This window comes from Sus scrofa, chromosome 5 (genome assembly GCF_054392235.1).
Source record: "Sus scrofa isolate SSC_HxYL_T2T_F1_AM1 chromosome 5, Sscrofa_HxYL_maternal_Yorkshire_Landrace_v2.0, whole genome shotgun sequence".
In the NCBI taxonomy this organism is placed as follows: Eukaryota; Metazoa; Chordata; class Mammalia; order Artiodactyla; family Suidae; genus Sus; species Sus scrofa.
In genome coordinates, this window is record NC_139387.1 from 24,518,002 (window position 1) to 24,533,827 (window position 15,826).

At 35.3% G+C, this 15,826-nt stretch overlaps 1 protein-coding gene and 1 pseudogene across 1 annotated transcript in view; both read right to left on the reverse strand.

The window, feature by feature from the left end:
* Nucleotides 1–101: 101 nt before the first annotated feature.
* LOC110258130 (olfactory receptor 6C3-like) overlaps nucleotides 102–15,826 on the reverse strand; it is a 225,952-nt gene continuing 210,227 nt past the window's right edge. The window contains exons 8-9 of the mRNA XM_084955891.1: nucleotides 5,005–5,207; nucleotides 102–4,254 (exon numbers count right to left, since the gene is read on the reverse strand). Of these exons, the coding sequence (XP_084812017.1) occupies nucleotides 2,895–3,833 (939 nt within the window). The 5' untranslated portion in view covers nucleotides 3,834–4,254; nucleotides 5,005–5,207 and the 3' untranslated portion in view covers nucleotides 102–2,894. The remainder of the gene's footprint in view (nucleotides 4,255–5,004; nucleotides 5,208–15,826) is intronic.
* Nucleotides 12,848–13,933, reverse strand: LOC146403259 (olfactory receptor 6C1-like; annotated as a pseudogene).

Genomic DNA, 15,826 nt, shown 5'->3' on the forward strand with positions numbered 1-15,826 from the left:
GTTATTTTTCATTGCTTATACTTTTATTGCCAACAGGTTACCAAGGATATTTGCATATACATTTTTTCCCATTCTAATTCTAATTCTTCTCATATAAGTTATTTTTCATTTTTTCCCATTCAAATTCCCTTCCTTCTCTCACACACGTTCCTTCTTTGTGCTGGTCTTTCCAGTCTGTAACTATGAGACTGGCCTCATTTCCTTCTCTGAAACTTTTCTGAATGCCAATTTTTTCACAATAATTCTAAAAAAAATTAGAAAGACAGAAAGTGGCAGAGCAAGAGCACATAAGAGAGAACTGTGTTTTATGATTTCACCAGGAATCATTTTGTCTTGATATTCAAGAATTAGTAAATCGTGTTTAGCATTATTTTTGGTTTAATGCACAAAGACCATAAATGCAATCTGACCATCATATTACTGGTACTATCCACTCCATATTGTGGCCACTTTGTCACTATGTGAAAAACACTATAACTAGAATAAAGTAAGTATATATTCTCAAGAAGTCAAGAAATATTTCTCATTACTGACTGTTAAATTTCTGTGCCATATATCAATTCAAAAATCTATTATTGAATTGTTCCCTTGTGGCACAGCAAGTTAAGGATCCAGTGTTGTCACTACAGGCTTAGGTTGCTGCTGTGGTGCAGGTTTAGTCCCTGGCCCAGGAACTTCCACCTTCTGTAGGTGTGGCCCCCAAAAAATCCATTATGAATACATAGTTGCTTATGAAAAATGATTAAATAGCTCCCCTCCTTTTTGGGAACTCCATAATTAACTTATACACCATAAAACTGTTCAAAAATCCTGAGGAAATAAATATTACTGGATACTAAATATGACTATATTTGCGGTGGTCAGTTGTATGTGTAAATAAATGCTTGATGTTAAGTTGGTCTTTTTGATCATCAATAGCTAAGGGCTTTTGTAACTTTCTCATATTTGTGGCTGTTTTGAAATAATCACTTACACATACGATTTCTTTAATTTTCCGCTTAAACGACAAGTCTTCTTAACATGAATAAAGAAGTTAACAATGGCAAAGTCTTTATATTAAATACATTTCTTTTCATTAGAAAAATCTTATGTTCATTCTATTTTAAATATTAGAGTAGGACATCTTCTAGAAAATGAAATCATCAGTATTTAGATGACAATCACACAATATCATGCAATTCTGGCCATGAACTTTTTTTTTTCTGTTTTCCATGAAGTCAAAAATTAAAATAATAATTAAGTTTATACTCAAATTCATCCTACATTAAAATACTCAAACTCATCCTAAATTTTTAACCATTTTTGGTAAGACTGCAATCATAATTCATTGAGCCAAATTCCTCATGATATTCATGTACTATGTTCAGTTGAGAGACTCATATCCATGATTTGCTGAGAAACAAACAAAACAACGTACAAAACAACACTGAGATTTCCAGTTTGCAGGGAGGTCTTGGCATTACTATTTGCTTCCTTCAAACTGAAACTATAAATTCTAAGCTTAATTGGAACATTTGAAAATATTGACTTGATTGCTGACTGTGAGTTCTTAATCACTCAGTAAATATATACTATACACTGCAGATAGGTATATATAGGAGAATTAAAGGAACTGTAAAATTATTACAAAAGTTATGAGGAAATTTATGCTGGTATTATCAGATGAGTCAGCTCTCAAAAACTCTATAGACAAACTCCTTAATAGTTATTGTACATGTTTGGAATATATATGAGCATTTTGATTATCAATATCAGAGGTTAACAAAAACTTTTCAATAAAGGGCAATATATTGATAGTTTACGCTTTACAGGCTGTAGTTTCCCTGATGCAACTACTCAGCTCTCCCTTTAGGGTGTAACTGCAGCTATAAACAACCTTTCAATGAATGGAATGAGGTGTGTTCTAATAAAACTTTTAATAAAAATAGGTTTTGAGCAAATTTGGGCCAGGAATCATAGTTTGCCTCCCCCCGATGTAAGACTTTTCCATAAACATTGACCTATATAGTATTTCTTATTTAATACAAAATAATCTGACTGAAATGTGAAAATTTAATAATAGAGGTAAGATTCTCTTTAGAGTTTTATTGAAGTCTATTTGATTTACAATGTGGTGATTGATATAGATGTAAGATTTTAAAATTTAACTCAAATTTTTATTTTATTTATTATGAACATAAGTGAGGGAAAGCTTATAAAATATATCCAGAGAAAGTATAAAGATTTCTGCAAAAGAATAACAATCACAGGTGCCTCATAGAGTTGTTGGCAGGATTCAATGAGCCAATAAAGAGAAAATAATTAGAATAAGTCTGGAATCTAGTAATTGCTGAATAAGATTTTATCTTCTACACTTCTCCCCGTTTTTCTCCTTCTCATTATCATCAGCTATATTATTAATAGCATTAAAAATAGAATATATTGACTTTCTAATCTTTTTTAAATATTTAAGTAGATATTTATATTTTATTTCCAACCCTGTTGTGATTGTGGTAATTTGATTTCACAAAAATGCCATAGAGAATCAAAATTTCCTGAAAATATTCATTTCTATTACCAGGTAAGAAGGAAAACTTCAGAAATTCACATCTATCCTCACACCCCTTTCATCAAGCTAAATAGCCTATGTCTCTTCAAAAACAAATCACTTCTCAAAATCGTAACATTAACCTGTGTTTTATATGCCATCCGATACATTTGAATAAAACAAATTATAGAAATTCTGAAGCAATATTCAACTTTATCCAAGGTACTGGGTTCAAAGTGGGAGAAATTTTAATATGGGAATGGACACAGGGAAAAATATATAGCTATTGTGAAAGCAAGAGTTTTGAGAAAGTATGAATAATAGAAGCATTGACAAGAACTTTATTCTTTTAATGCCACAAATACTTTCATTTACTTGAAAAAAACATAATCTTTTGGATAGCATCTTTAAAGGCTTGCTTCACTTGCTGGTTCCTCAGGGTATATATAAATGGATTCATCATGGGAGCAACAGAAGTGTTCAGAATAGCTACTCCTTTGGTCAAGGACGCCTTTTCTTTTGCTGAAGGGTTGGCATACATGAATATGCAGCTCCCATAAGAGATGGAAATGACAATCATGTGAGAGGAGCATGTAGAAAATGCCTTTTTTCTCTGACTGGCAGAAGGCAGTTTCAGGATTGTCTTCATGATGAACATGTAGGATAGAAGGATCAATGCCAGGGTAAAAAGCAGAATCACTATGGCAGAGTAGAAACCAATCACTTCCAGGAGCCATGTATCAGAGCAGGATAGTTGCAGGAGGGGGAAATAGTCACAAGCAAAGTGATCGATGATATTGGAGCCGCAATAATCTAACCAGAGAAAAAGAATAACTGGCGGGAAGATATTTAAGAATCCTGCCAGCCAAGTGAAAAAGACAAGCAGTGTGCAGACTCTTTTGCTCATGATGGTTGTATAATGCAGGGGTTTGCAGATTGCGACATAGCGATCATAGGACATGGCCGTTAGAAGATAAAATTCAGTGATTCCCATGAAGATGAAGAAAAACAACTGAGCTATACAATTACCGTATGAAATAGTTTTGTCCCTGGTGACAATTGTGCCCAAAAATCTAGGAATGCAGACAGTTGTGAAGGAAATTTCTAACACAGAGAAGTTCCTGAGGAAAAAATACATAGGGGTGTGTAGATGGGACTCCACCAGGGTGAGAGTGATGATGGCCAAATTTCCCACGACACTTAATATATATGTGATAATTAAAAAGAGAAAAATCACAGTCTGAAGCTCTGGGTCAAATGAGAGGCCCAGAAGAATGAATTCTGTGGGTACTGTGTGGTTTTTCATTGCCAATCCTGTTTCCCCCTTGAGAACAGAAAATGTGCATTCCCCTTATAGAACATAAAATAGTTTACATAGGTTTGAGGAAAGTATATAACATTTTTAAAGTATCTATGATGATAATGCATGAAATTTAAAAACATATTTGATCCTCTCCAGTAACTAATTTCCTTTTGACCTTTCATTCGAGTATTGAATATTATCTCGAGTTCAATACTGATCTCTCTTCTTTGAAAATACATCATCACAGGCCATGGACAAAATAAAAATCTTGTGATTACATTTAAATAGAGCTATTTCTTCTATAGTTTCTTTAAAATTAAGCTTAAACTTATTTTTTACAATATTTAGCTTCTTTTGTAAAAAATAGGAAAATATTTTAATTGATTCTTCTCCTTTCCTTCAGTATGACAAAAACCGTATGGACCTGTATGGATTGTAGATATTCTAAATACAGTTTGAAAGCTTAACAGAGGCTACATAGGCCTACCTCCACATTTTTATTTTGAGAAACTGGGACACACATAGTTTAAGAGACTTTCACAAGTTTAAACCGCTAGTCAACATAGCAATCACCTCACTTTAGAACATATGTGTTTATCCATGGGAATGTTTTGTTGACATTCTCTCCAAATCATGTTTTTAAGGGTTTAGCTGATGCTGTCACTTGCCCACATCCTTTTTTGTTTTCCTTTTTGGGATGAAAATGCCAGAAGAATAAGAAAAGGTAACTTCTGCTACTAAAATAAATAATTGCCTAGAAACAGTTTACTTCATACAACACACAGTCTTTTTTTGTTGTTGTTGTTGGGTGTTTTTTTTTTGTTTGTTTGTTTGTTTTTAAACCATTGCTTTAGCAAATGAACAAGTGGAAGGTCAAACATTTACCAGGAAGCAGATACTCCTTTAAATAGGGGATGTCTTTTTTTTATGTCTTATTTCTGTAACAGAGAACCATTTAACTGAGAAAAAAATTAATGAACAACTCAAGACATCGCTGTGCTGCTTCTTTAGAAGTTCATTAATAGTCTTCTTGGGAGTAAACAATCATTTGCTTTTTAATATCAAAAGATTCATAAATTCACACACATCACAAACACGTGCAAATAATACTTTAAAATATTTGAATGAAATTGAATAATAAATACTAAAACTGAATAAAAACAAATTTACTTACTTCCTGGTTCCTCTTGATGATTTAGTTCACACTGAATCATCTAATTTGTTTCCATGTTTATATAATTTCAGAGCTGGTAAATTGAGTTTGCAGCTTACTTGGTTTCTATTGTATTGTCAAAACAAGTATTGTGATTTAACTTTGCCATGGCTCTCAAGGATTATAATTCTCATTATACATTTGATCCACAATATCCTTGATTCCTGATAGTGCAAAATTGGGGGAACATTTTAATCATAATACGACTCATACTGGCTTTTTGCCTCTTACCCAAAAACTCAGCTACACCTACGTGGACCAATAAAGCATTCTTACATTTGCCCCTTTTCATATAATACAAAACACTATTTATTAAAACAATTTCTTTGTACTAATGCAAAGAATTTAAATGAATTTTTTGTAAGTCTATGTTATATATCTATACAATTTTAGTAATATTATCCTATAAACACTGCTTCAGAAAATAGACAATAGGAATGTTCTTCTCTGAGTATGTCACACACATGGAGCTGGACTTATTTTATCTGTGTCTTTCTTGTTGTCTCAGGGGAATTCATTAAGAGTGTGAATGAGGCATCATTAAAAGATACAGGTGAATCTTTTCATACATATGGATAAGAAAGCATAAGAAAGCAAATTAATTGAGGCGAATGAGTCAAATTCATGTGATATTGTCTGTGGAAATTCGATTTCGATTTAACTCTTCTATGATTGTATTTAAGGAATCCACACTTTTTTTCTCCCAGAAATTCTGGACTTTTCATCAGGAGAGTTAGTGTGCTTATATCCTTTGAATGTTGACTTTATATCACAGAAATTGACAAACCCTACAAATCAGCCCCTCACCTCCACCCCTTAAGAGGCAGTTAGACATTTACCAGAATTGACTAATACTACTCATTTAAAACAGACATCTGCCATGCGTGTGTACTCAATAGATATTTCTGAATAAATAAGTACATTTAAATAATTTAAGTGTACAGTCAATTCCTGGTAGCCAATAAAATCTCAAAAATTGATTGCCACATGCGTTACTCTTAAAGAATTTGATAAAAATATGAAAAAACTCTATTTGGATACAAAAACAAAAGCAAAGCCTCCCACCATGGCAGATTTCAAGCTACCAATGTGCCCTTGCAGAAGGCAGAGGCGAGGAGACACATCCACAACTGGCTCACAGGATGCAGCCTAGGCAGCTCCAGCACCACTCTGTCTACAAAGTAGACAAAGATCCTGCTTCCATGGGGTGAAAATGTGAGAGATATAGACAGAAAGCATGACGCTCATTGACTCGTAAGTTCCATTGTATTCCATACATTAATAAGTATCTTGCAAAGGAAGAGAAACTGAAAAGCATTGGAAGTGGGGAGCTACTGTAATTTTAAATAAAATCATGTTGTTGCAAAGAAAGATGTTTTTTCCCCTTTTCCAATATTTTTAAACATATTTTTCTTATGCTAGTGCCCTGGACAGAACCTCCAGCAGAGTACTGAATAAAAGCAGAGACTTTTATCATTTTGGAACTGATTTCACCAAGGCAGTTAATACAGTTTAAAACATTAAGAATGATGCTTGCTATAATTAAAATTATGAATATTTTCAAATATACACTAGGATAGAGAACTAGAGAAATAAGTTTCATGTACTGATCAAGTAGATTCAACACATATGAAGACTTTTTATATCTGCTTTACCTGTTTTTTTAAAAGTTTTTTTTAATTTTAATATATTTTAAACCAGAATTTAAACAGCATACCATTTCACTCCTGTGTATCTTCAGTACGAATTACTAAAATACATGTTTTGGGCTTTTTTTTTTTCTCTTAACCAAGATGCAATTTCAAGGCTAGCAAATTTAAAAAAAAAAAAAAAAAAAAAACACTTTGATATCATTTTTTCCCTTGCACATACTCATATATATCCAACTGTCCCAAAATATTAGGTTTTTTTGTTGACTTGTTCAAATTAAAACCAAACAAGGAGCAAAAAGCATATCTACTTGTGATGATATATTCCGATCTTTCATACTACCGAAACAATGTTTTGTTCTATTTCACTAAGAGACTTTCAAAAATCATGAGTTGACCACTGCATTTTATCAGAGGATGTGTGATTTGCTTTTTTTAACCTTTATTTTTCTTCTTTAATATTTTAATGCAGTAAATTCCACAAATAGATTTTCTAAAGATAAATTATCTTTGAGATAAAATCATATATAACAGGAAATGGTCATTTTGCTTATTTTTCTTTGTACTATACCTTCTAATTTATGAGTCAAATTGCTGGTGATTTTTCACCTCTCATGTTATCTTTTGATACCAAGGACAACACAGAAGTCCAAAAATGAGTTAGAAATGTTAACCTCAATATTTTATAAGATTGCTTTCATTCACATTCCTAATAAAAAAAAAGTTGGACTTAAATTTTAAAATCTTATATCTGTTGTTGAATTTTCAAATTTTAGTGAAATTACCTTATATTAAATGAGAAAGAACAGATGGTCAATGTTTATGGGAAAGTCTAGGATGGGTTGAATTTTCAAATTTTAGTGAAATTACCTTATATTAAATGAGAAAGAACAGATGGTCAATGTTTATGGGAAAGTCTAGGATGGGGGTCTGGGGGCAAACTGATCCATGGGCCAAATTTGGCTCAGCACCTATTTTTATTAAAAGGTTTATTGGAACACACTTAAGCCCCTTCATTTACACATTAGAGCTGCATTCACACTACAGAGGGGGAGTAGTAATTGCATCAGACACTACCGTTTGCAAAGTCTATATTATTAATATATTGCCCTTTACAGAAAGTTGGTTGACCTCTGATACTGATAATCAAAATGCTCATGCAGAGTCCAAACATTTATAATAACCACTAAGGAGGCTGTATATAGGGTTATTCAGAGAGGTGAATCGTATGATAATATCAAATTAAATTCCCGCATATCTTTTGTGACAATTTTACAATTCTTTTCATTCCCAGGTTTACACCTATCTGCACTTTCTGGTCTATTTTATTGAGTGATTAAGAGGCCACAATTATCTATCAAGGCTAAATGACAATATTTTCAAATGTTTCCAGTTAAGCTTAGAAATGATAGTTTCAGCATAAAGGAAGTAATTTCATGACATTCCTGCAAACTGGAAATCTCTTCAGTATTTTATTATAAGTTCTCATCTTTGCTTTTCGGCAGATTCTAAATGAGTCTCTCAATTAAGTATAGTACATGAATATTAGGAAGAATTTGGCTCAACTAATCACAATTATAGCCTTTCTTTTTAAGAAAATTGGTTTTAAAAATTTAGTATATTTTTGAGAGATCTTCTTTGTGTGTGTGTGTGTGTGTGTGTGTGTGTGTGTGTGCGCGCGCGCGCTTATTAGGGTTGCACCTGCAGCATTTGGAGGTTTCTAGGCTAAGGATTGAATAGGATCTACAGCTGCAGGACACAGCCACAGCCATACCATGTCAGATCGAAGGCATGTGCAACCTACACCACAGTGCAATGGCAATGCCAGATCCTTAACCCACTGAGCAAGGCCAGGAATAGAACCCTCAACCTCGTGGTTCCTGGTCAGATTCGTTTCTGCTGCGCCACAACAGGAACTCCTATAATCTTCATTATTATTTCAGTTTTTGACTTCATGGAAAACAGAAAAATAATACTTCGGGACCAGAACTACATTATCTTGTATGATCATTATATAAATTAAAATCATCAGCACATTTTCCAACACAATGCCATACTATGACACTTAAAATAGAGTGAACAAACAAAAGTCCAGGACCAGATGGCTTCACAGGTGAATTCTATCAAACATTTAGAAGAGCTAATACCTATCCTTCTAAAACTATTTCAAAAAATTGCAGAGGACGGAATACTCCCAAACTCATTCTATGAGGCCACCATCACCCGGATACCAAAACCAGACAAAAATACCACAAAAAAAGAAAACTACAGGCCAATTTCACTGATGAACATTGATGCAAAAATCCTCAACAAATACTAGCAAACCGTATCCAACAATACACTAAAACGATTGTACATCATGATCAAGTGGGATTTATCCCAGGGATGCAAGGATTCTTCAATATCTACAAATCCATCAGTGTGATATACCACATTAACAAACTGAAGAATAAAAACCATACGATCCTCTCAATAGACACAGAAAAAGCCTTTGACAAAATCCAACACCCATTTCTGAAAAAGACCCTTCAGAAAGTGGGCATAGTAGGAACCTACCTCAACATGATAAAGGCCATATGTGACAAACCCACAGCAAACATCATTCTCAATGGTGAAAAGCTGAAAGAATTCCCCCTGAGATCAGGAACAAGACAAGGATGTCCACTCTCACCACTACTCTTCAACCTAGTTTTGGAAGTCCTAGCCATGGCAATCAGAGAAGTAAAAGAAATAAAAGGAATCCAAATTGGAAAGGAAGAAGTAAAACTACCCCTATTTGCAGATGGCATGATACTATACCTAGAGAACCCTAAAGACTCTACCAGAAAACTGTTAGAGCTCATCCACAAATTTGGCAAAGTTGCAGGGGACAAAATTATCACACAGAAATTGATGGCATTTCTATACACTAACAATGAAAGAGCAGCAAAACAAATTAGGGAAGCAATCCTGTTTACCATCACATCCAAAAGAATAAAATACCTAGGAGTAAACCTACCTAAAGAGACGAAAGACCTGTACACTGAAAACTATAAGCCACTGATGAAAGAAATCAAAGATGACACAAATAGATGGAAAGATATACCACGCTCGTGGATTGGTGGATTTAATATTATCCAAATGACTATACTACCTAAGGCAATCTACAGATTCAATGCAATCCCTATCAAATTACCAAGGACATTTTTCACAGAACTCAAACAAAATATTTTCAAGTTTGTTTGGAAGCACACAAGACCCAGAGTAGCCAAAGACATCCTGAAAAAGAAAAATGGAGCTGGAGGAATCAGCCTCCCGAACTTCACACTATGCTACAAAGCAACAGTCATCAAAACCACATGGTACTGGCACAAAGACAGAAATATACATCAGTGGAACAGGATATAAAGCCCAGAATTCAACTCACGCACCTACAGCCAACTCATCTACGGCAAAGGAGCCAAGGATATACATTGGAGAAAGGACAGCTTGTTCAGTAAGTGCTGCCTGGAAAACTGGACAGCCACATGGAAAAGAATGAAATTAGAACACTCCCTAACACCATACACAAAAATAAACTCCAAATGGATTCAAGACCTAGATATAAGACCAGACACTATCAAATCTTAGAGGAAAACATGGGCCAAACACTCTCTGACATAAACGACAGCAACATCTTCTCAGATCCACCTATCAGACTACTGACAATAAAAACAAAAATAAACAATTGGGACCTAATCAAACTTCAAAGTTTCTGCACAGCAACGGAAACCCTAAACAACACAAAAAGACAACCCACACAATGCGAGAAAATCTTTGCAAGTGAATCCACTGACAAGGGATTCATCTCTAAAATTTATAAACACCTTCTGCAGCTCCATACCAAAAAACAAACAACCGCATCCAAAAATGGGCAGAAGATCTAAACAGACAGTTCGCCAAAGAAGATATACAGATGTCCAAAATACACATGAAAAGATGTTCAACATCACTCATTATTAGAGAAATGCCAATCAAAACCACTCTGAGGTACCACCTTACACCAGCCAGAATGGCCATCATCCAAAAGTCCACAAACAAGAGGTGCTAGAGAGGGTCTGGAGAAAAAGGAACCCTCGTACACTGTTGGTGGGATTGTAAATTGGTGCAACCACTGTGGAAAGCAGTATGGAGATTCCTCAGAAAAGGAAACATAGAACTACCATTTGATCTAGCAACCCCACACCTGGGCATCTATCCAGAGAAAACCACGACTCACAAAGACACATGTACGCCAATGTTCACTGCAGCACTCTTTTCAATAGCCAGGACATGGAAACAACCTAAATATCCATCAACAGAGGAGTGGATCAAGAAGCTGTGGTACATATACACAATGGAATATTACTCGGCCATTAAAAAGAACGAAATACCAGCATGTTTAGCAACATGGATGGACCTAGAAATTATCATGCAAGTGAAGTCAGCTATACAATGAGACACCAACATCAAATGCTATCACTGATATGTGGAATCTGAAAAAAGGACAGATGGAACTTCTTTGCAGAACAGATGCTGACTCACAGACATTGAAAAACTTATGGTCTCTGGAGGAGACAGTTTGGGGGGTGGGGGGATGTGCTTGGGTTATGGGATGGAAATCCTGTGAAATTGGATTGTTATGATCATTATACAACTACAGATGTGATAAATTCATCTGAGTAATTTAAAAAAACGGAGTGAACATAAGATTTTGCTAACAAAAGAATCTCAATCATACATTCAGTAAAACTTTGCCATTGTTAGCTTCTTTATTCCTATTAGTTAGGCTTGCCTTTTAGGTAAGTGAGTAAATGAATTGTATGTGTAAACAATTATCTCAAAATAGCTGTAAGTATGAGAAAGTTATAAAAACCCTTAGCTTTTTTCTTTCTTTCTTTCTTTTAGGGTTGCACTAATGGCATATGGAGGTTCCCAGGCTAGGGGCTGAATCGGAGCTGTAGCCGCTGGCCCACACCACAGCCACAGCAATGTGGGATCCGAGCTGAGTCTGCAATCTACACCGCAGCTCATGGCAAAACCAGATCCTTAACGCACTGAGCGAGGCCAGGGATCCAACCCATGTCCGCATGGATATTAGTCAGGTACATTAACCACTGAGCCATGATGGGAACTCCTAAAAACCCTTAGATATTGATTATCAAAAGGGCCAACTTAACATCAAGCATTTAAAATACAACTGAATTCACAGAAAGTATAGTCATATTTGGTACCCAATATATTTATTTCTTTGGGGTTTTTAAAGAATTGTTACCGTATATGTTAATTATGGAATTCCAAAGAAAGGGACAGGGTGCTACTTCACAGTTTTCCCTAAGCAAATATGTATTCATAATATATTTTTGAATTGATAAATTATATGGCACAGAATATTTTAAAATGCGTAATGAAAAAGAGTTTGATTTCTCAAGAAAATACACTTACATTATCTTTTAATTGTACTGATTTTCACATAGTAACTAAGTGACCACACTGTGGAGAGGACAGTATCGGTAATATCCTAGTACGACTGTCAGACAATGTTTACAGTCTTTGCGTAGTAAAGGTAAAGATAAACATAACCTAATATTTCTGAAATTTCTGGAAAGAATGTTTCCCATGAATTCATAAAACACAGTTCTCTCTTGTGTACTCCTTTTTATAATTCCTATCTTTCTATAATTTTCTAAGAATTTTTGTGGAAAAAAAAAAGAAAATAAAAAATACTTTAGAGCTCCCACTGTGGCACAGTGTATTAAGAATCCCGCTGCAGCGGCTCAGGTTGCTGTGAGGTGCAGGTTTGATCCCTGGCCTAGTGCAGTGGGTTAAAGGATCCAGTGGTGCTACAGCTGTGGCTCAAATTTAATCCCTTGCCCAGGAATTTCTATATGCCCTGGGTGCTGCCATTAAAAAAAAAAAAATTCAAAGAAGGAAATGAGGCCAGTCTCATAGTTACAGACTAGAAAGACCAGCACAAAGGAAGGAAAGTGCATGAGAGAAGGAAGAGAATTTGAATGGAAAAAAAAATGAAAAATAACTTATATGAGAAGAATTAGAATTTAAAAGGAAAAAAGAAAAAAAAGATATATGCAAATATCCTTGGGAACCTGCTGGCAATAAAATATAAGCAATGAAAAATAACTCTAGGAGACTATGTGGAAATTAAAGTATTTTGAAAGCCCAAATTTTCATTTAACTGCTCTTCATTATGCCTCTAAAATATGAAACAGCTCTTTTATTTTTTCATTTCCTGGAGAAAAATGCAACCTTCCTTGCCAAGTCCATGAAGGCTCTCTTGACCTGCTGATTCCTTAGGCTATAAATAAAAGGGTTCAGCATGGGGGCTACTGAGGTGTTTAGCACGGCCACTCCCTTGCTCAGAGACACCCTGTCTTTTGCTGAGGGTTTAATATACATAAAAATGCAGCTGCCATAAGAGGTGGAGATGACAATCATGTGGGAAGAACACGTGGAAAAGGCCTCTGTCCTCTGACTAGTAGAAGGAATTCTCACAATTGTTCTGATGATATATATGTAGGACAGAAATATCAAAGCCAAAGTGAACATCAGAGTAAACACAGCATAAGAAAACCCCATTATTTCTAGGAATTTTGTATCTGAACAAGAAAGTTGCAAGAGGGGAAAATAATCACAGGTAAAATGGTCAATATATTAGACTTGCAGTAATCAAGGTTTAAGAGCAACATGAGTGATGGGAATATGATTAAGAATGAAACTAGCCATGAAGAGAAGACAAGGAGCACACAGACTCTTTGATTCATGATAGCCAAGTAATGCAGAGGTTTGCAGATGGCGACATAACGGTCATAGGACATGGCGGCCAAAAGGTAAAATTCAGCGACTCCTAAAAGAATTAAAAAAAATAACTGAGCCATGCAATCATTAAAGGAAATGGTTTTATCTCCTGAAATAATGGTGCTCAGGAACCTGGGTATAGTGACAGTTGTGAATGACACCTCTAGTAAGGAGAAGTTTCTGAGGAAGAAATACATGGGGGTCTGGAGGTGGGAATCCAGCAGGGTCAGGGTGATGATGGTCAGGTTCCCAGTGATGCTGAGCAGGTAGGTGATGAGCAGAAAGACAGAGACCACAACCTGAAGCTGTGGGTCATCTGACAGTCCCAGGAGGATAAACTCTGTTACTACTGTGTAGTTTCTCATTTTTGCTCTTCTCTTGTGTAACCTATTAGAGGAGGCACAAAGAAAAGACTTAAAGAAAAGGAGGTTGTCCATGGATAACACTGAGATTTGTCTTCAGAAGTAAACTTATTATGCCAAGCTAAATTAAGAGATTTAGAAACAATTTAATGGAAATAGATAACTTGTTTTAAAGTAAGCTTTTACTGTATGTCAGGCTCTGTGTTTCACATGTAATTTTTTTTTTAATAAACCCCCTATTTTACAGATTGGAACCAGCCTAAAAAGATTTTTAAGAAGCTTATCCAAATCACATACCCACAATGGGAAGAGCAGGGATTTTTACTGAGGCTTTCTAAGTATTTGAAATACGGACTAGAAATTCTACTGTTGACTAATAAGCCTCCCCTAAGGATATCCTTCCCACTGGAAACGTCTTTGTCTTTTCTTCAACCCCAGTAAAGGCATCTCATTTCCTAGGTTCTGTCACCTAATTTTTTGTATTATTATTTGCAGGTATAACACAGAAAAGCCAAATATGCCAAGAGAACAGTCACTCACATGGATATGCCTTTAATATGAAAGTCACTGGAGTTAAAATTTAACTATGTGACCGATTTTGAAGTATCTGCTTTGATTCACATTCACCTTCCCAACCTAGTTCTTCTCACCTGAAGCCAGGGGCTCATTACCATGACACCATCAGGTGTTAGACAGTCCAGAGTAGAGAGGAGGCAGAGTGCACACTGAGCAGACTGGATCTGTGTCATGGGCTAAGGAAACTAAATTGTATGGATATCTGAACTTAGACACTACTTTTCAGAGAACGTATTTTCTTGAAAACGTCTACTATCTAAATGATATCAGTAATTCCAGCACCCCTTTCTCTCCCTCTGTCTCTGTATATATACAGGCTTTCTATGCTATTTATTTATTTATTTATTTATTTATTTATTTATTTATTGGCCACACCTATGGCATATGGAAGTTCCCAGTCCAAGGACTGAACCTACACCATAGCAGGAGCCCAAGCAGCTGCAGTGAAACACTGGATCCTTAACCCTCTGCACTGCAAGACAACTCCCTAAATATCTTTATATTTTCCCATTTATATACAACAGCATTCACTTAACAGAGGCTCTATACTGTCAGTGTATTGGAGTAGGCCACGAAATAATAATGGAAGCCTTCTATTTTATCTTAGTGAAGCAGTAAGGATGATACCATTAAAGTCGAAAGATAGGAAGAGTGCCCTCTGTATATGAACCAGTTCATTTTACTATCACTCATTCTGTGAATTCTCATTAACAAGTACAGCTTACATTACAGTGTCAGGAGAGAAGCTTTTGCGATAGAATATTTAATTTCAAGATATAGATTTGATGATTTGTAGTGTGCAATGCATCATAATACTCTGAAATTTCTCGTGATTTTTCTCCCCTTAAAATCCTGAGCCCTTTTTTTCACTCACTTCACTTTATAGCAAAAAGTATTCCTCCTGCCAACTTAAGGAAAATTCTAGCTAAGACATATGGTGGACAATGCTAATGGGAAAGCATGTGAGATTCACAAAAAAATGAACATTTTTTTTATTTTGATATTCCTCAGGGACGAGAGAAGTCTTAAGAACACTTACAAGAAAAACAGACATCACAATTACATACTCCGTAAACAAATTTATGGAAATTCAAGTATATAATGGACATTTATAAACATGAAAGTCATTGTTCTCAAATGAAAATCCTCTGTGACCAACAGCTGTGGTTGACTCTGTTCTCTAATCATTTCTGGGATGTGATCTGTCAACCACTCCTGGGGTGTCTGGGTGAAGTAATGAAGAACACAGCCAAGTCTCTAAGGCATCATTTCAGATTTTCTTTCCTACCTACCCATCCACATTGTTTTCCTCGTCTGTGGAACTTCTGATCCCAAGCTTTATATTCCTTCCTGTATCTTTCTTCTTAAAGAATTTGAATGTCT